Below are 21,202 nucleotides of genomic sequence, written 5' to 3' on the forward strand. Positions count from 1 at the left end.
GGATAGGTCTAGGGCCGAAATAACCTTTTCCCGGGCAAAGTTGGACAAAATTCCCGTCATTGGTGCCCTGGCTAGCGCCAGGCACCCTCCACGGCGCTGCCAAACTTTTGCTACTGTTTTTGGCGCCACAGGTAGGGCTGGGCGCCACCTGTGGCGCCCAAATTCGCAAGTTTCCCGATTTCGTTCGTTTTGGCTCAAATCTTGCGCGTTTCGCTCCCAATTGCTCCCGAATCATTCCTACACATAAAAACACTTCAAATTAATATAAATCATAGCATTTAACATACCAAATTCACGAAACAAAAGTAAAATATGAGGCGATATAAATAGAAATATATATGTTTAAGCTAAACATCAGTTTGCTATGTATAAGAATAATACTGAATAGAGCATATAACTAATAAGAAACTACCAAACAATGGACTAATAGTATCAAAGGTAATACTTATATTATTTTCCCTAATACATAATGAACTCTAAATGCTAAGGGGATTAAACTGAATTTTCTCCTTTAATAATGCAACTCCAATACTTGTTCGTACTAGGCTCAAGGAATCTAAAAGTTTGATACTCTCAAACAATGGCCTTGTTCTCACATCTTGAAAATGAAATCTCTTTGTTTAATTTATAGTACTCATTCCTTAATTAATAACAATTTATAGTACTCCTTCCTTAATTAATAACAGCAGAATCATTTGATTGCTCATGTTATTTATATAGATCATTTATGTACAAAGAGAATTAAACACGTAAGAAAAGTATCTTTTCGAAAGAGATCAAAAAATCAAGAAAATGGAAGTCTTGATTTCAAACTGGTCAAATGTTGAATCTGTGCCTAAAACATACATTTTCCCACTAGATAGTAGACCAGGGAAACTTGAATTTCCTGTTTGTAATAATATACCGGTGATAGACTTGGACCAAAATCATCCAGCTGAGATAATTCAGCAAGTTATTAGTGCATGCCAAAAATTTGGGTTCTTTCAGGTATAATTTTTATTTATTAATTTGGTTTTTCAGCCACTGTTGTCCGCTTTGAGGCCTGACTAACCAGATTCTGCGTCGAAAAGTCCTACCTTGAGGGTACGTAATCCTTAAAAGAGTAGGCGGAGTATTCTGTACAGGGGTAGTAGGGTTAGTTTGGTAGTATTTTCGTGTACTTAGATTACTAATTGTACATGTTTTCACATTATCATTCGTGTTGGTTTCCTAGTTTCTTGCTGTGGTTGAAGCTTGTTGCTACTGCTTCCTTCCATCTAGTTCCTGGCTCTTAGTTTGCTATTATTATCTTTATAGCTCTTGATGTAGTATTGCTTGTCTCTACTATTTCTTTCCTTCTTTTGTGAGCGGAGGGTCTATGGGATACAACCTCTTTACCCTCCTAAGGTAGGGCTAAGGTCTGCGTACACACTACCCTCCATAGACCCCGCTTGTGGGACTTCACCGAATTTGTTATTATTATTGTTTTGTTAAGTTTCTAGTCTTTTTAAGTTACTGAGTCCTAAATTAATAATTTGTGTACTTTTAATGTATTTCTTTAGATAAATACAAGGTTTGGACTAAAGTTACTGGGTTTGACCGAACTTGTATTTAACATGCTAGCTCTGCCCTTTCCTGAAAGAAACTCCTTAATTATCCTAAACTTGAACCCGAGACCTTTGGTAACAGAGGAACACTTAACCATTCCACTGTAACTTTAGTAGTTGATTGCATGCTTAATAATGTTTTTTTTTTTTGGTATATTAACAGGTGATAAACCATGGAGTATCTGAAAATCTAATGGATGAGACCATGAATATGTACAAGGAGTTCTTCAAATTACCTAGTGAATACAAGGCAAAATTTTACTCAAATGACATCAACAAAAGCTGCAGGATCTATTCTAGCACATTATCGTATGACAATGAAGAGTTTCATTACTGGAGAGATAATTTTACTCATCGTTGCCATCCTTTAGAGGAATACATTCAGTCTTGGCCTGATAAGCCAACCAAATATAGGTAATTTCTCTCTTGTACAAAATTTTCATCCTTGCGTTTCACGTTTAATGACCCTCTAAAACAGTAAAACGGAAACCCGAGACTATTCTTGCAAAAGCAGTTGACTCAAAAAGAATTTAGCGGTATTTTTGCAAAAACGACCCTTCGGACAGACTAAAACGGGGACTCAAGGCTATTTTTGCAAAAATAGCCACTATTTACTTTGCAAAAGGATTTAGGGCTAATTGCAAAAATAGACGCTATCTACTAAAAAAATGGACTCCAAAGGTTATTGTTGTAGAAAATGGCCCAATCTACTTTCAAAAAAGAATTTACCGCTATTTTGCCCAAAAAAAATGGACGGGAAACTGACAAAAATGGACACAAAAAAGCTATCTTTTCAGAAATAGCCCCTATATACTTTGGAAAAGAAATTGGGGGCTATTTTTGCAAAAATCAAAGGCAAATACGTGTCACTACAAGACACAAAAAGTATTTTACGGATTTCTATGAGTTCAATGGAAAATTCATAATCCATAAATTTCAAATTTATATATATATATATATATATATATATATATATATTTGTTTTTTTTCTAGGGAAGTCATAGGTGAATATACAATCGAAACGAGGAAGCTACTATACAGGATTCTGGAAATGATATGCAAAGGATTAGGACTAGAATCAGGGTATTTTGAAGGTGAAATCAGTAAAACTCACTTGATATCAGTGAATCATCATATTCCATGTCCTGATCCAAGTTTGACACTGGGAATGCCTGTACATTCTGATCCAAATCTCATAACATTACTTCACCAATGTGATGTTCCTGGACTTCAGATCCTTAAGGATGGCGAATGGATTGGCGTTAACCCTGTTCCTGATTCTCTAATTGTTATTCCTGGTCTACAATTAAAGGTATATTCAAGTAATTTTCAATGCTAATTATGAAATTAGGCGCCGTTGGTTACAAAGAATAGGGGGGTTAATCTCACTAAAATTTGGGCCTCCATCTTATTCACTCTCCATATGTCCAGTCCTTGGCATGAGAATGTTAAGTTCGGGCTCGAGGTCCATTTTTTGTTGGTGAAAATTTTGTTAAAATATCATGTTATAGCCAGTTTTCACACTGGTTAATGAAAAATAGCCAGCGTTTATCAAGTCAATGAAAAATAGCTACTATTTTGCTGCAATAGGGACCAGTCCAGTATAATATACGGGAGTTCTGGTGCATTTGTGTACGAACTCCAGCATATTATGTTGGACCGGTATACTTTGCTAACTCCTGTAAAATTTGCGGGAGATTGAAGCACCAGTGCTCCAAACTCCAGTATATTATACTGGACAATTATACTTGCTGGAACTCCCGTAAAATTTGCGGGAGTTCCAGCATAATTATGCTTGAACTCCCGTAAAATTTGCGGGAGTTCCAGCATAGTTATCCTGGAACTCCCGTAAAATTTACGGGAGTTCAAGCATACTTATGCTGGAACTCCCGTAAAATTTGCGGGCGTATTTTTCCGAATTTTGAACAGTGTTTTCGCTCAGATTTAAAGTGGCTAAATTTCGATGACTTTTGAAACTTGGCTATTTTTCAACGACCAATGGTAAATCTGGCTATTTTTGAATTTCTCCCGAAAATTTTGGACTGATAATTGAAACAATAGCCACTTATTTGCTGAAATACGAAAAGTTAAAGCATAATATGCTGGATGGATTATAGAGCTCATGCTTATAAACTTCCAGCATATTATGTTGGTACAACAGCACACGAAAAATTCCAGCATGATATGCATGATTATGGAGCTCCTGCGTGTAAACTTCTATAATATTATGTTGGAACTTCAGCATATTATGCTGGAATCTCATATGTAAAAAATTCAAACTCCAGCATATTTATGCTGGAATTTTTTCTAATTTTTGATGGTATTTTTGTTTAGATTTTATCTTTACATGAAAAACTGGCTAATATTACTTTTGAAATTGTGGCTAATTTTCAATTACCAATTGTACATCTAGCTATTTTTGATTTTTTCCCCTTTAGATATCTGATCTTGGGCGTGTGAATGTTGAGTTTGGCTCAAGGTCCATTTTCTTATAAGTTTTGTATTGTAATAATGCAGGTAATAAGCAACGACACGTTCATAACTCCAGTTCATCGTGTAGTGACACATGCGAAAGAGGCTCGAACAACGATTGGGGTTTTTCTTGGTCCGTCGCCTGAGTCTTTAATAAAACCAGCTACTACTTTGGTTAGTTGCAGCAATATGGAACCAGTTTTCAGAGCTTTTACCTATCCAGAGTTCTTTAAAGCATTTTCTGCTGGTGCAAAATGTGATGCTCAAGTTGCACTCAATCATTTCAGGATCAAACCATAGGTTTTAATTAGTCCTACATGATGATTTGTCAACTAAAATTGTTGTAAAATATGGTGTGTACTGTATTGGCTCATGTAAAACCTTGTGATATAAATAATAAAACACGTTATATATAAGTTATGTAAGGGTGCGTACAATAGATCCGGCCCTTCCCCGTACCCCGCACATAGCGAGAGCTTAGTGTACCGAGCTTCCTTTTTTTTTTTTTTTTATAATCAATCCGAACTAATTCCATCTTATTCTAGTATAAAGGACAGATTACCGTACCAGCAAATGGTCACACTTTTTCAACTATGCGACCTATTGATGTTGTGCATGAGATAGGACTCTTTTGCATGCATGTGTAGGAAACAATTGCTCGATTTCGAAGTAGTAGTATATTTAGCGCTATAGATTCCCAAATTTAAAAATCTGATTTGGGTGAAGTTTGGTTTAAAAATAAAAATATGTTTGGACACTAGTTTTCAAAACATATTTCAGCTTTATTTTTGAAAAAACATGAAACATGACTTATACCCACAAATTCTAAAAACTATCACAACCCAACAATACATTCATCAAAAAGGTAAATAAAGACCTTAGCCAAAAGCAAGTAACATTCATTATATTATCGCAACCATAGTCCTGAACATAAATAAATTTGGTACAAAATTATCATTTTTATAATGAACTGCATAGTACACTATCAGATGACCGAGAAGACGAAGCAACATTGTTATAAAATAATAAATGGTTGGCTCTTTTATAAAATACAGAAGTTTGGGGCAATTTTTAAAAAAATGTAATACTAATATTTTGGGTCAAAACCAGCTCTTGAGCTGATTTTGGGATTTGGATTTTGGGTTTTGAGAATTTGCCATAATATGACTAAATTTATGAACAAACATGTATTTGCCAAAAAAATCTCAAATATATTTTGACAAAATCTATGGCCAAACGGGTCCTTAGTTATTTGTACTAGAATGAATTCAAACGTCCAGGCCATCAGATACACAACAATTAATCTTATTGCTATTTGTATTCACGCTGTGGCAACAGTCTCTTTCAGAAATACAAGGTAAGACTGCATATAATAATTCACTCAAAAAAAGGTTGTAATGAAGGCTATATATTCGAGCACTAAAATGGAAGTTTAGCATTTGTAGAGTCCAACTTTAGACCCGATGATCATCTTGAAACTTGAGACCCGCAATTTCAACTTCAAAGTTGATTCTGAAGTGGCTAAATTTTTTGTAAATATCAGTCCTCTAAAAAGTGATTATTTGTACACTTCGCCCTTATTTCTTGAAGGCTGAACCCCAAACATGGAGAAGGAGAGGAGTCAAAATGGAAATTAATTGCTCTATATTAGGGATGGCTATTTTAGCCCAAACTTATTTGACCCGTCCAATTTATCCAAGGTTGAGCCGATTATTGAACCGTCAATTTATTGACTCAGACCATTTTAATCCCCAAAATTAACTCAACCTGCCTATTTGACTCTATATACTTGTGCAAAATTACAAAGTCCACCAACACTGTGGTAGTCGTTGGTCAATTTTGGCTGAATTATGGAGAAGTACTTAAAGAGACCACGTGACAACCAGTCATATAATGCTAAAGTGGTCTTACATTTTCCAGGAAAATAAAAATATATCAAAACAAAGACAACCTAACAATGGAAAAAGAATCAGAGAAGAAGAAACCAAGAATTCTCTGCCTCCATGGCTTTAGAGGCAGTGCTGAAATCCTCAAAAAATTGGTTCTCCGGTGGCCGGAATCCGTCGTAGATAAATTAGATTTGGTTTTTTTGGACGCACCTTTTCCAGCTCAGGGAAAATCTGCACTTGAGGGTTTCTTTGATCCTCCTTACTTTGAATGGTTTCAATCAAATAAGGTATTAACACTTGCTTTTTCCCATCCTTGATTCACTATTATTTCTTCTATTAGACGATTCAGTATATAATCATCGGGTTCAAACTAAATTCAATGCGCCTATGAAAATCACTAGAATTTTAACAAAGTGCATTGCGTTAACATAATGGTTGAACTCGTTAAGTTTAAATTCTGGATCTGCCTCTAATTTTTGCCCGTATTAATTCAATCTTTTTATTTTTTGATTTTTCGAAAGTCAAACTTACCAATGAAGAATACATAAAGATCAAAACTTTCTACGTTAGTATTTGTGTATAACATGTGGAAGATTCAAATTGCAAATATTTTATTTTTGTAGGATTTTACAGAGTATTACAACTTTGAAGAATGCCTAGAATACATAGAAGATTTTATGTCAAAGCATGGACCTTTTGATGGTGTTCTTGGTTTCTCCCAAGTAAACCTTATTACCATTTTCTTTCTGTTTTCTGTTTTTTTTCCGGAAGCAGGCTCTCTACCTCCACAAGGTAGAAGTAAGGTTTGAGTACACTCTACCCTCCCAAACCCTACACTATGGGAATACTCTAGGTATTTTGTTTTTATTAATTTTTAAATATATATTTTTTATTTTTTGGTTGTTGGGTGAAAATAGGGAGCAGTTTTAGGTGCAGCAATTCCAGGCATGCAAAGGGAAAGAGTGGCTCTAACAAAAGTTCAAGAAATAAAGTTTGTAATCATAATATCAGGAGCTAAATTTGGAGGACCTTCATTTGGGGTACCACAATTAGCTGCCAATGTATTTTCATCTCCTATCAACTGCCCATCCCTTCACTTCTTAGGTACTTACATATTATAATTTGTTTTTTAGAAGTTGTCGAAGATCCCATATTGGAAGAAGAAAAGACTTTGATGGGTATATATATAATTGCTCTTTTTCTAGCTCTTAAAGAATTAAGAAGAAGGCAAGCATCGCGCTGTCGTCGTCGCTTGCTTGGCTTCGGCTTCGGTCAAAGATTCATTGATTAATCTTTTTGGACAAAATTTACCGGATCCGTGTGCGACCCGATTCACTTTCTTCCCGAATTTTTATTTAAATTTTCCTCTCGTTTTTAAGTGACTGTTCTGAAGAGTTATAAACTTTCAGAAACAGTACTTCCATTAACTATTGATTCCTCAGATTTTTCCTTACGAATTTTCTAAACTTCAAGTCTTCTTCTTCTTCTGCACAAATCTATTCCAGTGCGATTTACTACCATTGAGTGATTCGCTGACACTGTGATTTTTGGTACCAATATACCGGTGATTTAAATCGTTCTATTCTGGGAGGATAATATTCCAGCACATCGGGTACTTGAGGGAATAATTTCCTTAAGGACACACCGTGCATTCAGTGGGCTCGATTTATTCCGAATATTTTTTTTGCAGATATTATTTCGATATTCTGTTGCTGCTAACTTTCTGTTTCTGTTTTTTGTTTCAGAAAATTTGTTGTTTCGTTATTTATTATAGTAATACAGATTGTCTAACAAATAGTTTGATAAACATTAGGCTCATGTCTACATTAGTCCACACATTGGGTGTGCGCTCAAACTGATTCAACCACTAAACATGATTTGTGGTTTATTTGTAATTTGTGACAATGAAAATATAAAATAATAGATAGAAATACGGCGAAATAAGATCATTGCGACGCCTATCAAAGAAGTTGTTCATCCCCTGTCAAACCTTACAGATTTCCTGAAAAATTTTTGAAAAAGAATTTTCAAGTTCCAAAAATTGATTTGAATCAGTTTTTTGATTGAAAGTTTTTCTTTCACTCACAAAACTTAAATTTTTTTCAATTAAATGCATGTCCAAATACAACTTCAACTTTCGAAAAATTTATCAACACAACTCTAAATTATTATTTTTTCGTCAAGTTTCAACCGAATCTATATACAAATGCCTATTAAAGTGTTATATGAGTGGGAGCTGGACTATTACTCTCTTTGACCAAACTTTTGAAAAATCAGAAAGTGTTACAAAAAGTAATTATTTTGCAGAGATCTGGCCAATTTGTTTGGGGCGGAAATAAGTGATAGTATGTAGCATAAGCTATTTCTCTACTGCGAAAAGTTCTACTTCATGAACAAAATAGTATAAATGAGTTCCAAAACAATTATTTTAAATATATTTAATTTTCTTTTTAAAGGAGAGACGGATTTACAGAAAAAAGATGGTGAAATTCTGCTGGAGAGTTTTGTAGATCCACAAGTGATTCACCATTCTAAAGGCCATACCATACCCAGACTAGGTGAGTATTCTATACAGTTGCTGTTTTGTAATTAACAATCTATACTTGGTTTAGAATATAAATATAATTATTAACTTGAGTAATATTTTAAATTCAAATGAAACACTCCTTCGAAGTAATTTCTTGGTCATCAGTTATCTTTTCGAATTGATTTTTACTGCCACTGCAAAAAAACTAATTATTTAACAATCAGAGTAAAATGTAGGAAGATAGCAGCCTTGAAATTATCTACTGGAATTAAACTTGATTATATATTTACTGTTACTTTGCAGATGATAGCAGCCTTGAAATAATGCTTGGGTTTATTGAAAAAGTTCAAAAACTTTGAGACTGCACGAGGAATTAATGGTAGTTCTGGTTCCTCCACAAGAATTCTCGATTGTATGACAAATGAATAATGGTTAAATGCTTTTTTCAGTTATATTTTCTTGATTATGGACATCTATGTATGGGTCAAAATCTGACCGTACGTAGATTAGCGCTAAGAGGAATGGTAAGAGGTCGACTAAGCCGTGGTCGTATCCACAAGGCGTAATAACGACGAGTATCTCGGCCACTGTCGAGATCGAGCCATCAGAAAGCTTGTACGGCAAAGTATATGTCGTGATACTTGAGGGGAGCGACGTAAAATACAATCAAGGGATGAGGGTATTATGGCTAAGGACCGTTGAACAAAAGGGAATACTTATAATATATATAGGAGGTAAAAAGACAGAGGAGGGGGCTTCTCTCCTTCAAGAAAAAGGGACAGAAGAACAAGAGGAGATCTCTAACGAAAATAAAGCGAAAGTCTAGATCTTGGTTGCAAATCTTTGTAATCGTCATTGCTGAATCAATAAAGATAGATCCTGTAGCTGTCAATGGCATTCCTTCTTTTTCTTCTTTGTTCTTACATTACGGAACAGTACGTCAAGAATGTAAGCTTATCGTTTATGTTTGATATCTTTTATAATCTTAAAAAGGTTATAAGCTTGATTATATTTTTATTCTCGTATGTAACGTGTTTTGATCTAGAGTCAATTATCCTTGGTTAAGATTTATCCTCTATTTTCCTCATTATTAGTTTAACAAAAAGTTTAACACTTTTTGCTTAAACAATTTGGCGCCGTCTGTGAGGATTTCTTAGCCAAATTTTTAGTTCCCTCTAGATCTAAAGCCAGAGTTCCGCTACCCGGTGGACATAGCCCCACCCTCTGTGTGAACACCAACTTGAGAAAGTTGTAGGCAAGCATTTGAAGTAAACGAACCAATCAGGGTCAGATCTTTGCATGAAATCGAAATTATGTCTGATATCTATACAAAATCCATGCCTCGTCTGTAACGATGGGTTTAGCACGTCATATACATGTTCAAAGTGGGATCACCGTCACTACGCACGCAGCATGACCGCAATACTATTTGTCGTATTTACTTTATATGCCGACCTGTATTCCCACCTCTTAGGAAGGGACGATAGCCTACTGTGTGATTCTTTGGAATAATGGGTGTGCCCTGCCTTATTTTCGTACCCATACGCACTATGTAATTTATGAACAAGTATGACATGTTTCCTTTATTGTTTGCGCATATCGGACGGGATCGGATTGGGACTCGGTCTCGAGATCCCAACGGGCAAAGTAAGTTCAACCCACAAGAAGCCTGGACGCGACTAACGATAAAGCCAAACACAACTGCCAAATCCGAAACCGCCATTCGAGCACGGGACGAAGCAAGTAGCCCTACAACGCCCTTCTCCGTTCACCGACTTACCAGGTCAAGATAACATGCAATTTCGTTTGGGTTTAACTTATCATACTTTCTCTCTTTTTGGTTCGGGATAGGAACACGAGCATTCTCACAGGTGGGCGAACAAGGAACGAACGCCACCGAACACACCAGGAAAATGTTCCGTACCGTATCATCTCGCAGGCAATGACCGAGCAAAGCCCTCTACGCCATACCATATAGGCCGACATTATTAAGAAATAATCTCCAGAACCTGGGACTGAGCAATAGGCCCATGGAACGTGTAGTCTCTCCAACACCGACAGAACATGAGCTCGAAAAGCTTGCACGTATACTTGCCACGACAATCCTATGCCAATTCAGCCGATTGAATATTATGAGTCACATCCGAACGTCGTTTGAACTGATGAAGTCCCAAGGTGCCCAGTAACCCAAGCAATAAGTTCATCGTCCGTCCCGCGAACGACCTCTCCAGGCCGAGCAACGAAGGGACCAGATAAACTGGGACTCCACCGACGCATACAAACTATGCAACAACGCATAGTACTCTCCAATAAAAGCAAAATCGAACAAACCGGGACTCACCCCGACACAGGCATAAATAGTGCGGCAACAAGTAATGTTCTCCAATAAAAGTAATGCAACAGACAAATCTCACAATCCCTCCAAACCCGCACGTCGCCAAGATAAAAGAAATTTCGACCCCGCTCGAACTCACAACAGGTTACAATTTCGACCTCGCTCGAATTTACATCCTTACGGCTATCGGCCGTCGCCAAGTGAAAAGAAAGTTCGACCCCGCTCAAACTCACAACGGGTTATAATTTCGACTTCGCTCGTATTTACACCCTTACGGCCATCGACCGTCGCCAAGTGAAAAGAAAGTTCGACCATGCTCGAACTCACAACGGGTTACAATTTCGACCTCGCTCGAATTTACACCCTTACGACCATCGGCCGTCACCAAGCGAAAAGAAAGTTCGACCCCGCTCGAACTCACAACGGGTTACAATTTTGACTTCGCTTGAATTTATACCCTTACGGCCATCAGTCGTCGCCAAGTGAAAAGAAGTTCGCCCCGCTCGAACTCACAACGGGTTACAATTTCGACCTCGCTCAGATTTACACCCTTACGGCCATCGGCCGTCGCCAAGTGAAAAGAAAGTTCGACCTCTCTCGAACTCAACGGGTTACAATTTTGACCTCACTCGAATTCATACCCTTACGGCCATCGGCCATCGCAAGTTGAGTGAAATTCGATCTCGTTCGAATTCATATCGGGTAACAATTCGGCCTCAAGTCGTATTTCCGACTTTGCTCTAATTGACGCTCCTACGGCCCTTGGCCATCACCAAGCGGAAGTAATATACGAGCTTACAAGCTAAAATTGATTTCGGCCAAGTTAAAAAGTCAGACTTCGACCTCGCTCGAATTTACAAGTCAAAACTGACTTCGCCCGAGTTGGCAAGTCTGACTTCAACCTCACTCAAATCAAGCGAAGTGAAACCGCATTCGAATTCCCAATTAAGAATCAGGGACTCATCACGGGGAAATCCGAAGATCTTTTTCAAAAAAGAAAGAGAAAGAATGTCAAAAGATACGTAGCTAAAGGCAAAACGACTATTTTATTCAGAAGATGTACATGCGCAACAGCTGCACCTTACAAAGGGCCAAAAGCGAGCCCCCAAGGAAAAGGTGAAAACAAACCACAAAAGAACAAAAAAAAAAATACTAAGTACAAGAGCTGCAAAAATTTCCTCACTCGGCATCATCTCCACCGCCGTTCACCCCAGCATCGTCGTCATCAGAAGGAAGCTCAACTTCAATCTCAGCACCCTCACCGGCCCCCGGTGTCGCAGGGTCATAACCACGGGCGAGACGAGCCTTGTGTGCCTTCACCCGAGCATCTTCAAAAGCGACCTCAGGAACGCTCCCCGCGTCCCACAAACCCTTGTATATATCACGTTGGGCCTAAGCATGGACCTATAGCTCATACAGACGGCAGGGAACAGTAGCAGAGGCAGATTCTTGAGGGGGAGCTTGAGCCAATAACTGCGCCTTCTCGGCCTCAAGAGCCGCAACTCAGTCTCCCAAGCTCAAAGCATCCTGATCAAGTTCACCAATCCGCTCCTCGAGACGCGCCTCCCTCAGCGTGGCCATCGCTCTCTCAGATTCCTGCTCAGACTTGAGGACGCGGATAATGTCTTCTAGCGCTGCCGCCCTCGCCAAAGTTGACACTCGAGCACCCTCTGTCACACCTCCTTTTTTACACACCACCCCGAAGGATAGTGTATAAGGGAGTTTTTCCAATTTAAGTGACATTATTCGAAATGGAATTATTTATTTATTTATCAGAGTCGCCACTTGGGATAGGTTTGTTTTCTGGTGTCCCAAGTCACCGGTTTATTTTAAATCCCAAATCGAGGAAAATTCGACTTTCCTTGTGAAGTCTGCGAACCAGAAATTCTTGAGTAAGGAATTCTGTTAACCCGGGGGAAGGTGTTAGGCACCCTCGGATTCCGTGGTTCTAGCACGGTCGCTTAAACTATCATAATTAGCCTATTACCTCATTTTAATACATGTTTCAACCTATAGTGCAATTTTAAATTATTTACCGCTTTAAATTAATTTCTAAGGAATTTTACAACATTATTAAAACACGTCTCGAACCACGTCACATAAATGCACCCGTGGTTTTTGACATATTTTAACACCGTTGAGATTTGGATTTGGGTCACATAAATGTGCACCCGAGTTTAGGANGGACCCAACCCCTGTGTTGAGTCCCCTAAGTCAAATGCACATGATGCAAATAAGCGTTCCTACTAGGGATCCGGCATGAGGTTGAGTTATTCTAGGTTCAAAACCTGGGTATATGTTCTAGACTGTGTACCCAAGCGGACAACTCGAGTCGAGGAGGGGGCTACGTACAGGGAACCAAAAGGCCATCCGGCTTAGTAACTTGTCCGGCCTCTTTCTTACTTTAGGGTATGACACTAACAGAACAGGGAGTCTCGACCAGCGAGCACATCCCCGAAGATGAGAAGAGAAGGGTTTCGCAACAATTTTATATATACAATTCAGATAGTATCAAAGCGGTAAAGCATTTAGCACATTTAACATGAAACATGTAGGAAAATCAGATAATAAATAAAGCCAATCATAACAGCTATTCTAAGCTTGAATTCTTAAACCCTGAACCGCAGTTCTGGGTTTGGATCCCCAGCAGAGTCGCCAGAGTTGTCACACCTCCTTTTTTACACACCACCCCGAAGGATAGTGTATAAGGGAGTTTTTCCAATTTAAGTGACATTATTCGAAATGGGATTATTTATTTATCAGAGTCGCCACTTGGGATATGTTTGTTTTCTGGTTTCCCAAGTCACCGGTTTATTTTAAATCCCAAATTGAGGAAAATTCGACTTTCCTTGTGAAGTCTGCGAACCAGAAATTCTTGAGTAAGGAATTCTGTTAACCCGGGGGAAGGTGTTAGGCACCCCCGGATTCCGTGGTTCTAGCACGGTCGCTTAAACTATCATAATTAGCCTATTATCTGATTTTAATACATGTTTCAACCTATAGTGTAATTTTAAATTATTTACCGCTTTAAATTAATTTTTAAGGAATTTTACAACGTTATTAAAACACGTCTCGAACCACATCACATAAATGCACCCGTGGTTTATGACATATTTTAACACCGTTGAGATTTGGATTTGGGTCACATAAATGTGCACCCGAGTTTAGGAAAGTAGATTATTAAAATACGCGACTAACGTGTTGATAACTTTGCGGGAGGCCATGAAAATTCGCTAAATGGCACGTCCCGATTTCTAAGTATTTTAATGGAAGTAATTAAAGAGGGCCACGCAATTTGTGATTTTTTGTTTGGCGCGGCGTACCTCGATTTCTTTTTTAAAGGATATTAGACTAAACTTGATGGGCCATGAACTATTGTGTTATCTAAGATGGCCCTCCTAAAATTATTCGAAGGGTCCTACTAATTGACTAAAGTCATAAGGATTGGTTTCAAGAGATAAACATGGGCTGGGATTTAAAGTCCAGTTGCCTAACACAAGAACACACATGTGACACAGCTGGGCCTGAATGAGAGGCCCAATGCTCTAAAATTGACTCTACCGTTCTGACAGCACTTCTGCACAAGGGATTGGGCCATACAAAATTACTGTGCGGCCAGCCTAGAACTGGGATCCATGGACTATAACATACAGGCCTCATATCGATCCATTATCAGCCCAAGGACCAAAATAACAGACGTAACCAAATTGGGTTTCTGGATACACAACTTAGCAGATCATGCTGGATGCCAAAATTAAGCCCAATGATGCAAGTTTCAACTTCACAAAATTCCTCACAATTTTCGGTACAAATCGATGGGCATTTCTTCAAATACACATCTATTTTTATGCATACAATAGCAAAGCTGGACCTCTAGGATTTCTATATGGATACATTATTTATAATTGCTTAAAAGGCTCATGAATAAACATGCATTTAGTATTACACCTAATGACTAAACTAAAGGGTTTGCGAGGGTACTAAATGAGATTTGATAAACAGTTAAGCAAATATAGAGCAGTCATCAACGCCATGGACCTTGTTAAAATCATTGTTATAATATCTAAAGTAATCCCATGAGCACATGATTGACTAAACAGATTTTGTGGCTGAGATCTACCAAATATGCATGCATAAAAAAAAAGTCTTGTTCAGTTACAGTGATTTCAAAATAATAATATGAAAGAGTCTATCTACTTAACATAAGGATCTATTTAACAGGTCAGTATTCCACATACAAAGAAAAACAGGCATGATTAAACCAAATGAACTATATCTTCAAATCCTCTCTTCTTATTCCCTTCTTCAATTCAAAGCTTTACTAATACATAGGGAATTTCAGGAGATATGTACCTGATTACAGCAATAAACAAAGGTGAGTTTGAAGGTAGGAGGCAACAACAGCAATAAACTTGACCCAGCAGAACAGCAATCAAAACAAGCTCGAAACCCAGGAATAAAACAATTTCAAATAGACCTTGACCCAACCAGCTTCAGAACAGACTTGAATGATCCAAACTCAAACCATTTTCACCCTTTGAATCTAAAAATGATTTCAGAACTTGACAGTTTCAAAGAGCAACTAGTCTTAATGGAACAGTGTTTACTGCACGATTTCTCAGCTATTTTTGTTTTGATTTTTCAGGATTTCATCTCTAAAACCTAAAATCAGATCTCTCTTTGTGTATTTTTCAGCTCTTTCAATTCTGTAGGCTCTCTCCTTTATGAATTCTGATCTCTAAAACTCTAGGCTCTCAAATTTTGAGCTCTCAAAATCTTAAGCTCTGAAAACTCTAGGCTCTGAAAACTTCAGGCTCTCAAAACTCTGAAAAACTCTCCAAAACCCTCAGATCTGAAAAACTTCCTTTGCAAGGCCAGGAACAATGCCTTTTATAGGCGACTAAGTAGGGCAAACTTCAGATTTATTTTTTACCCCTTCAGTCCTTCTTAATTTTAGCCTTTTTTGCTTAAAAGTCCTTAGAGGACTCACTTGTTACCCAAGTTATACTACTTAATTTCTGAATTTCAAATTAGAGCCCCCATCCAGAAGGTTCTAGGGGGTTCTACTTTCAGTTACTGCAAGATTCCTTAATTGAAATACCCCAATTACCCTTGATACCCCTGAATTTTACCTAAGTCTACCAACTAGGTCTGGGCCAAGTGACCCAATTCAAATGGACCTACTAATTTCAGGGAACAAATCAAACGAGGCCCAAATCCATAATTTGAAGGACTGATCCAAACTCTTAAAAGGGCCAAAGGAACTAAAATCGAACTAGGAGGAAACATTTAAACTAACTGATCAAAATAGAACCTAAAACTAATTTTGCTATTACCTAATGAAAACAGTAAAAGAAAACACAATAAGAAAATCTAATGAGGCTCAATCAAAGACAAAGAATAAAGGAAAAATTAAAACGAACAAAACAATAAAAATAATACAAAAATCAGTACCCTAATGACTACAATTTTAAACTAAATCAAAAACAAGCAAACAAATAATTATTCCAATAAGCAAATAACAGAAAACGAATGTAAAAATTAAAAAAAATGAAAGAAGAGGAATACCCGAATTAAATCAAGACCTGGGCAAGCCGCTTGGAATCTCTTGACTAAAACAGTCTTTAATCGTGTGTTTTCATGAGAAAACACACGACTAAAGTCTATCGTAGTCAAATCGCCCATAAACCCCCCTTTTATGAAATTAGGGTTTTCTTCAAACCTATATTTGAAGGAATCAGGGGTGGTTTGAAAGGAATAGACTACGGATTAGGGAAGAGGGGGTGGTGGAGGTGGTGTGGTATTATTTTGGTGGTGTTTGGGGTGGTGGCGCCGCCGGACACGGTGGAGGCGGCTGCTAGGGTTTTGATTATTCGAAGGGTTTGGGAGGGTTTTGAGGCAGACTGATGGTAGATCGGGGTTAAGGAGGTCGAGGCGAGCCTATGGTGTTAATTTGGGGGCCTTTGGATGACCGCCGCCAGCGGAGGCGATTTCCGGCCGGCGGTTCGCGGTGGAGAACGGCGGAGTTAGGGTTTTCTAGTGAGAGGTGAGAGAGACGAGAGGGTAGGGGGGTTCTGAGGGGGGTAGGGGTCGTTTGGACACTTATATGTTAATAGGTCTAAGCTTCTCATCCGTTGGATTAAACAACCTAGACGGCTAGGATTGATTTAGACCAAACGACGTCGTTTTTGGGGAGAAGGGGGTGCTGGACCGGATCTGGGCCGGGCATGGGGCGGTTTGGACGGGTTTCAGGGGTTTAAATGATTGGGCCAGTGAATTGTATGTAATATTGGCCCAACAAATGCATACCCAATCAGGCCAAATTTCTTTTTTCTTCAATTCCTTTTCTTTTACTTATTTATTTATATTATTTTTTTCATATTAAAACTAGAATTAAACCTAGCAAAAACTATTAGTAAAATACCAATTTAAAGAAAACTAATAAAATTCAAAGCTAACATTTAAAACTCAGCAACAATCAATCAATTTTTTTTTTAATTTTTGTATTTTATAAAACTATAATTACTAATTAATCTAAAAAATATAAAATTAAATCCTAAATGCAAATGCAATATTTTTTTGTATTTTTATGAATTATCTAAAACTAAACATGCACACACAAATAAAAATACACACATAAATTACGCAATTAAATCCTAAAAATCAAATAATAAAAGGGAAATTCTAAATCTAAGGAGTCTGGAGGAGTAATTTATGCGAGGCAAAAATCACGTGCTCACACCCTCGGCTCTCTCCAACTCAGCCACCTTCTTTTCTAGCTCAGGCACATTTTCCGTCCATTCTGCACTCAGAGCGGCGACTCTAGTAGCATTTTGCTCAAGCTCAGCTCATAAAGACTGCACCTTCGCCTGAAGGTCCTCGCCCTCCGCGGCAAACCCTTTGCCCACCTCGAGCTCCTCGTCTTTGGCGTGAAGTAACTCCTCAAGATCGCTGCATCTGCGGATAGACCGCATCAATTCCTCATCTCTTTTCTCCAACTCCTCCCTGACGAACTGGGTACTAGCGCCCGCCCTAAGCTGCCCGTGCATCTCACGACACCTGTTGCGATACAGCCGATACTTCTCAGCCATTTTCAAAAAAAACTCGGCCCGCGTATCAGCCCTACGAGCACACTCGATCTCCAGCATGTAAGTCTGAAAAAAGGGAGGAGAGAAAGAGTCAATAAAGACAAAGGGCACAAAATAAAGAAAACAACAAAAGGAAACTCACCCTTAGGGCCATCGCAGCCATACCGCATGACAACCCAGAATCGTTGATCTCCTGAAGAGATCTGCTTTCAGCGGCGGAGCATAGAAGATCGAACTGTGGCACCAAATCCACCGTGTCCTGCAACATGTTAAAATCTGATGGAATTTCGAGTATGCGGGAAAGGCCTTCCGCCCTTACATCAATCCTTGTAAAGCCCTCCTCGAACATCCTCATGTCCTCAGTGTCACACCTCCTTTTTCTCTTACTACACCTCGTGAAGGGTATAATAAATGGAGTTTTTCCAATTAAAGGACAATCGAAACGGGATTCACTTTATTAAGAGATTCAGAGTCGCCACTTGGGAGATTTATGGTGTCCCAAGTCACCGGTTTGAATCCCGAATCGAGGAAAAGGTTTGACTCTGTTTAACAGTCGCGAACCAGAAATCCGACTATGTTAGGCATTCCCGGGTTCCGTAGTTCTAGCACGGTCGCTCAACTGTTATATTCGGCTTAAATTATCTGATTTTAACAATTATGAACCTATGTGCAAATTTTAACTTTTAGCCGCTTTTATTATTATTTTAAAAAAGAATTGCAACGTCGTTAAAACACGCCTCGAATCACGTCACATAAATGCACCCGTGGTTTTTGACATATTTTAACATCGTTGAGATTTGAACTTGGGTCACATAAATGCGCACCCGAATTTAGGAAAGTAATATTATTAAACACGCGCCTAAAGCAACTACGCGTTTGCACTTAGCGAGGGCCATGAAATTTGCTAAATGGCACGCCTCGGAATCTAAGGATCAAAATACTAATTAAGTGAGGGCCATGCAATTTAAGGTTTCATTTGGGCATGGCACGCCTTCGATTTATTTTAAAGGGAATTAGCTAAATCAAATTGCATGGAACAATTATAATCACTAATGCGAAAGTTTCAAACTCAATGTCCATAACTCGTATGCTAACAGTTCGCGACATCAAATTGAATTTATTAAAAGAGCCCACAATCTCTCTTGCATTAAAGAACTCAATCTCCAGTCAGAGAATAGAGTTCTATATATGAGTGATCCATTTAATGCATTTTTTTTAAAGAAAATAGCAAGCTACTTTAGAGGGCAAAAGCATGAATTTAAATCTTTCAATATGGACAAGCAAGCATGAGATGAGGTCGGTTCGTGCATAAAAAAGCAATAGCCAAAAGCAAAAGAGGAGAACACAGGTCTCTTATTATACCAACATATTTGAGAAGCTAAGTGCAAGCAATTATCACCTGATATGCCTTCAATGAAAGGTCAGACACTTCCTTCTTAAATAGAAACATTAAAATAAGTCACATTAAACCACCATTATGGCCTCTTTCAATTTTCACTTCCACGGCCTTTTTAACTCAGCTCAACTAATTAACTCATCTTCCTCCTTAAAGAAACAACTTCTGAAGTTTAAGTTTTCAGAAAGTAGAAATAAACCCAAAACTAATCTTGATCATCCTCAATAGAAAGGAAAAAGGGGTACAGTTCAATACCACATTCAACTCTTAATTTTCTATCTTTTAACTAAGGACAAATCGAGTAACATGAAGAATATCATGCTGCGTTTGTCAACCAAAGGAACTTTGCTCAAATAGTAACAAATTGCATATTTAATTTAAACAACTAAGCTTAATATGACCAATAATATAAAATGCACCTATTCAACGGTTAAACATCACAAAACATTACATATCTATAAAGTTAAAGGGAACGAAGAGATATGGGAAGAACTCGGACCTTTATTGCTGCATTTTTTCGCGTACAATGACTGAAATTCTCCAAAGTGCTAAACCAAAAGATGAGCTACTGACAAAACCTGAATCGGCGCCGGAACCTCAAACGGAGCTAAATCGAAGCTACGGTTCAATCGATTTCCAGAATGAAACTAGTTGCTTCCTTCTTACTCTCGTTCCCCACTGTCACGGCCCTCCATTTGCGCCTGTGTGCGTGTTTTTTGGTGGAGGTGCTACTGCTACGTATGTGTGTGGTTGGAGGATGAGAAGCTCGGCTGCTTAGGGGTGTTTTTGGTTGGTGAAGATTTAGGGATGGTCGTTGATGGGGGTGTTTTCCGGCGGGGTGACGAAGGAGATGATGTCGCAGGGGGGGGGGGTGTGTTTGTTCTGCGGCGTTACTGATTTTAGCAGAGCGTCTATGTTCTCCTTTAGATTTTCTCAAGCATTACTTTATAGGTAGAGTCTAGGTTTAGGTGTATCTTTGTGTATTTTATAAATTAGTCCTGGGTCTTTTTGTGTTAAGTTCTTAGGGTCTTTTTTATTTGTTTTTGTTCCAAAGAAGAGTTTAGAAGGGTCCCTAGGCTTAATGGACTAATCCGAATTGGACCTAGAATTGGGTTGTAAAACTCTTAAAATTATAATCCAACACCTTAATTGACTCCTTTTAAAATAAGATAAAAATACTACACAATGCCAAAGCTAATCCTAATTAATTAAACTAAACATGAAACTATTTCTGTATTTTCGAAATTATATAGAGATAAAAACAAGGTACTATTTTTTTTTAAAAAAAAATTTAAAATTATGAAAAAATATATAAAACTAAAATATTTTTGTAATTTTCCATTTTTATGTCGAAAATAAAGTAAAGAAATCAAAAATAGTTAAAATAGCTATATTAGGCCTAAATTAAATATTTACATGCTAAAGTATAAAAAAATCTTGGGGATGGTCAAAAATCACATGTCTACACTCAGGATCAATGTCAGAGTCGGATTCATAATCCTCCACCATGACGCTATTCAAACTCTCATTGGCCGAAGATGGGGTACGTCGCGGCCGAGACGTCGATGGGCCGCCCGAAACAGTAGCGACAGCCACGAAACTCCGTCCCTCCACCACAATAGCTTCTTGAATGCTCACAACGGGTATCGCCTCTGCACCCAACCTGGCACCACCGCCGGTTTCAGGTACCGTCGAAGCAAGGTCGCCCCTCGAGGGCGTTCCAGCTAAAGAATCCCCTTCCAACACTACCCTTCGCCTCTTCGACGGGGCCTCTCCACTAACAACGCGAGAGGGTTCGCCCATAGAATGGACTGCGGGGACGGGAGTCTCCGGCCGAGGAGCAACCTCCAAGCGCACGGTTTCGATCGGGGACGCGGTCCGCCGAGCAACGAAACTCTGTACACCCTGT

General features: G+C 38.4%; 3 protein-coding genes across 5 annotated transcripts; 2 read left to right on the top strand and 1 right to left on the bottom strand.

Annotated features, from left to right (window-relative positions):
- On the top strand, positions 706–4,478 carry LOC109235361 (hyoscyamine 6-dioxygenase-like). The gene is made up of 4 exons (XM_019401435.1): positions 706–987; positions 1,750–2,000; positions 2,580–2,898; positions 4,104–4,478. The coding sequence occupies exons 1-4, from the start codon at positions 793–795 to the stop codon at positions 4,356–4,358; spliced, it is 1,020 nt and encodes a 339-aa protein (XP_019256980.1). The 5' UTR covers positions 706–792; the 3' UTR covers positions 4,359–4,478.
- Positions 5,936–9,491, top strand: LOC109235363 (esterase AGAP003155-like). 3 transcript variants are annotated; one of them, XM_019401436.1, is made up of 5 exons: positions 5,936–6,234; positions 6,571–6,750; positions 6,865–7,051; positions 8,404–8,505; positions 8,778–9,491. In XM_019401436.1, exons 1-5 carry the CDS (start codon positions 6,016–6,018, stop codon positions 8,831–8,833), a joined length of 744 nt encoding a protein of 247 aa, XP_019256981.1. In that variant the 5' UTR covers positions 5,936–6,015; the 3' UTR covers positions 8,834–9,491. The 3 variants fall into 3 exon arrangements, with proteins under 3 accessions (XP_019256981.1, XP_019256983.1, XP_019256982.1); XM_019401437.1 differs by having other exon boundaries at positions 5,937–6,234; positions 6,571–6,669; XM_019401438.1 differs by lacking the exon at positions 6,571–6,750.
- LOC109235940 lies at positions 17,460–18,252 on the bottom strand. Its single transcript, XM_019402184.1, has 2 exons — positions 18,040–18,252; positions 17,460–17,963 (listed from the first exon to the last, which is right to left on the bottom strand). The coding sequence occupies exons 1-2, from the start codon at positions 18,250–18,252 to the stop codon at positions 17,658–17,660; spliced, it is 519 nt and encodes a 172-aa protein (XP_019257729.1). The 3' UTR covers positions 17,460–17,657.

The sequence above is a fragment of the Nicotiana attenuata genome, chromosome 12 (genome assembly GCF_001879085.1).
Source record: "Nicotiana attenuata strain UT chromosome 12, NIATTr2, whole genome shotgun sequence".
NCBI lineage: Eukaryota > Viridiplantae > Streptophyta > Magnoliopsida > Solanales > Solanaceae > Nicotiana > Nicotiana attenuata.

Bases quoted from the DNA above. Each gene is read 5' to 3' on its own strand.
- LOC109235361 (XM_019401435.1), top strand. From the start codon at position 793: ATGGAAGTCTTGATTTCAAACTGGTCAAATGTTGAATCTGTGCCTAAA. The intron at 988-1,749 runs GTATAATTTTTA...GTATATTAACAG, and splicing joins AAAAATTTGGGTTCTTTCAG to GTGATAAACCATGGAGTATC. The intron at 2,001-2,579 runs GTAATTTCTCTC...TTTTTTTTCTAG, and splicing joins GATAAGCCAACCAAATATAG to GGAAGTCATAGGTGAATATA.
- LOC109235363 (XM_019401436.1), top strand. From the start codon at position 6,016: ATGGAAAAAGAATCAGAGAAGAAGAAACCAAGAATTCTCTGCCTCCAT. The intron at 6,751-6,864 runs GTTTGAGTACAC...GGGTGAAAATAG, and splicing joins CTCCACAAGGTAGAAGTAAG to GGAGCAGTTTTAGGTGCAGC. The intron at 7,052-8,403 runs GTACTTACATAT...TTCTTTTTAAAG, and splicing joins CCCATCCCTTCACTTCTTAG to GAGAGACGGATTTACAGAAA.
- LOC109235940 (XM_019402184.1), bottom strand. From the start codon at position 18,252: ATGAGGATGTTCGAGGAGGGCTTTACAAGGATTGATGTAAGGGCGGAA. The intron at 17,964-18,039 runs GTGAGTTTCCTT...CCCTTTTTTCAG, and splicing joins TGGCTGCGATGGCCCTAAGG to ACTTACATGCTGGAGATCGA.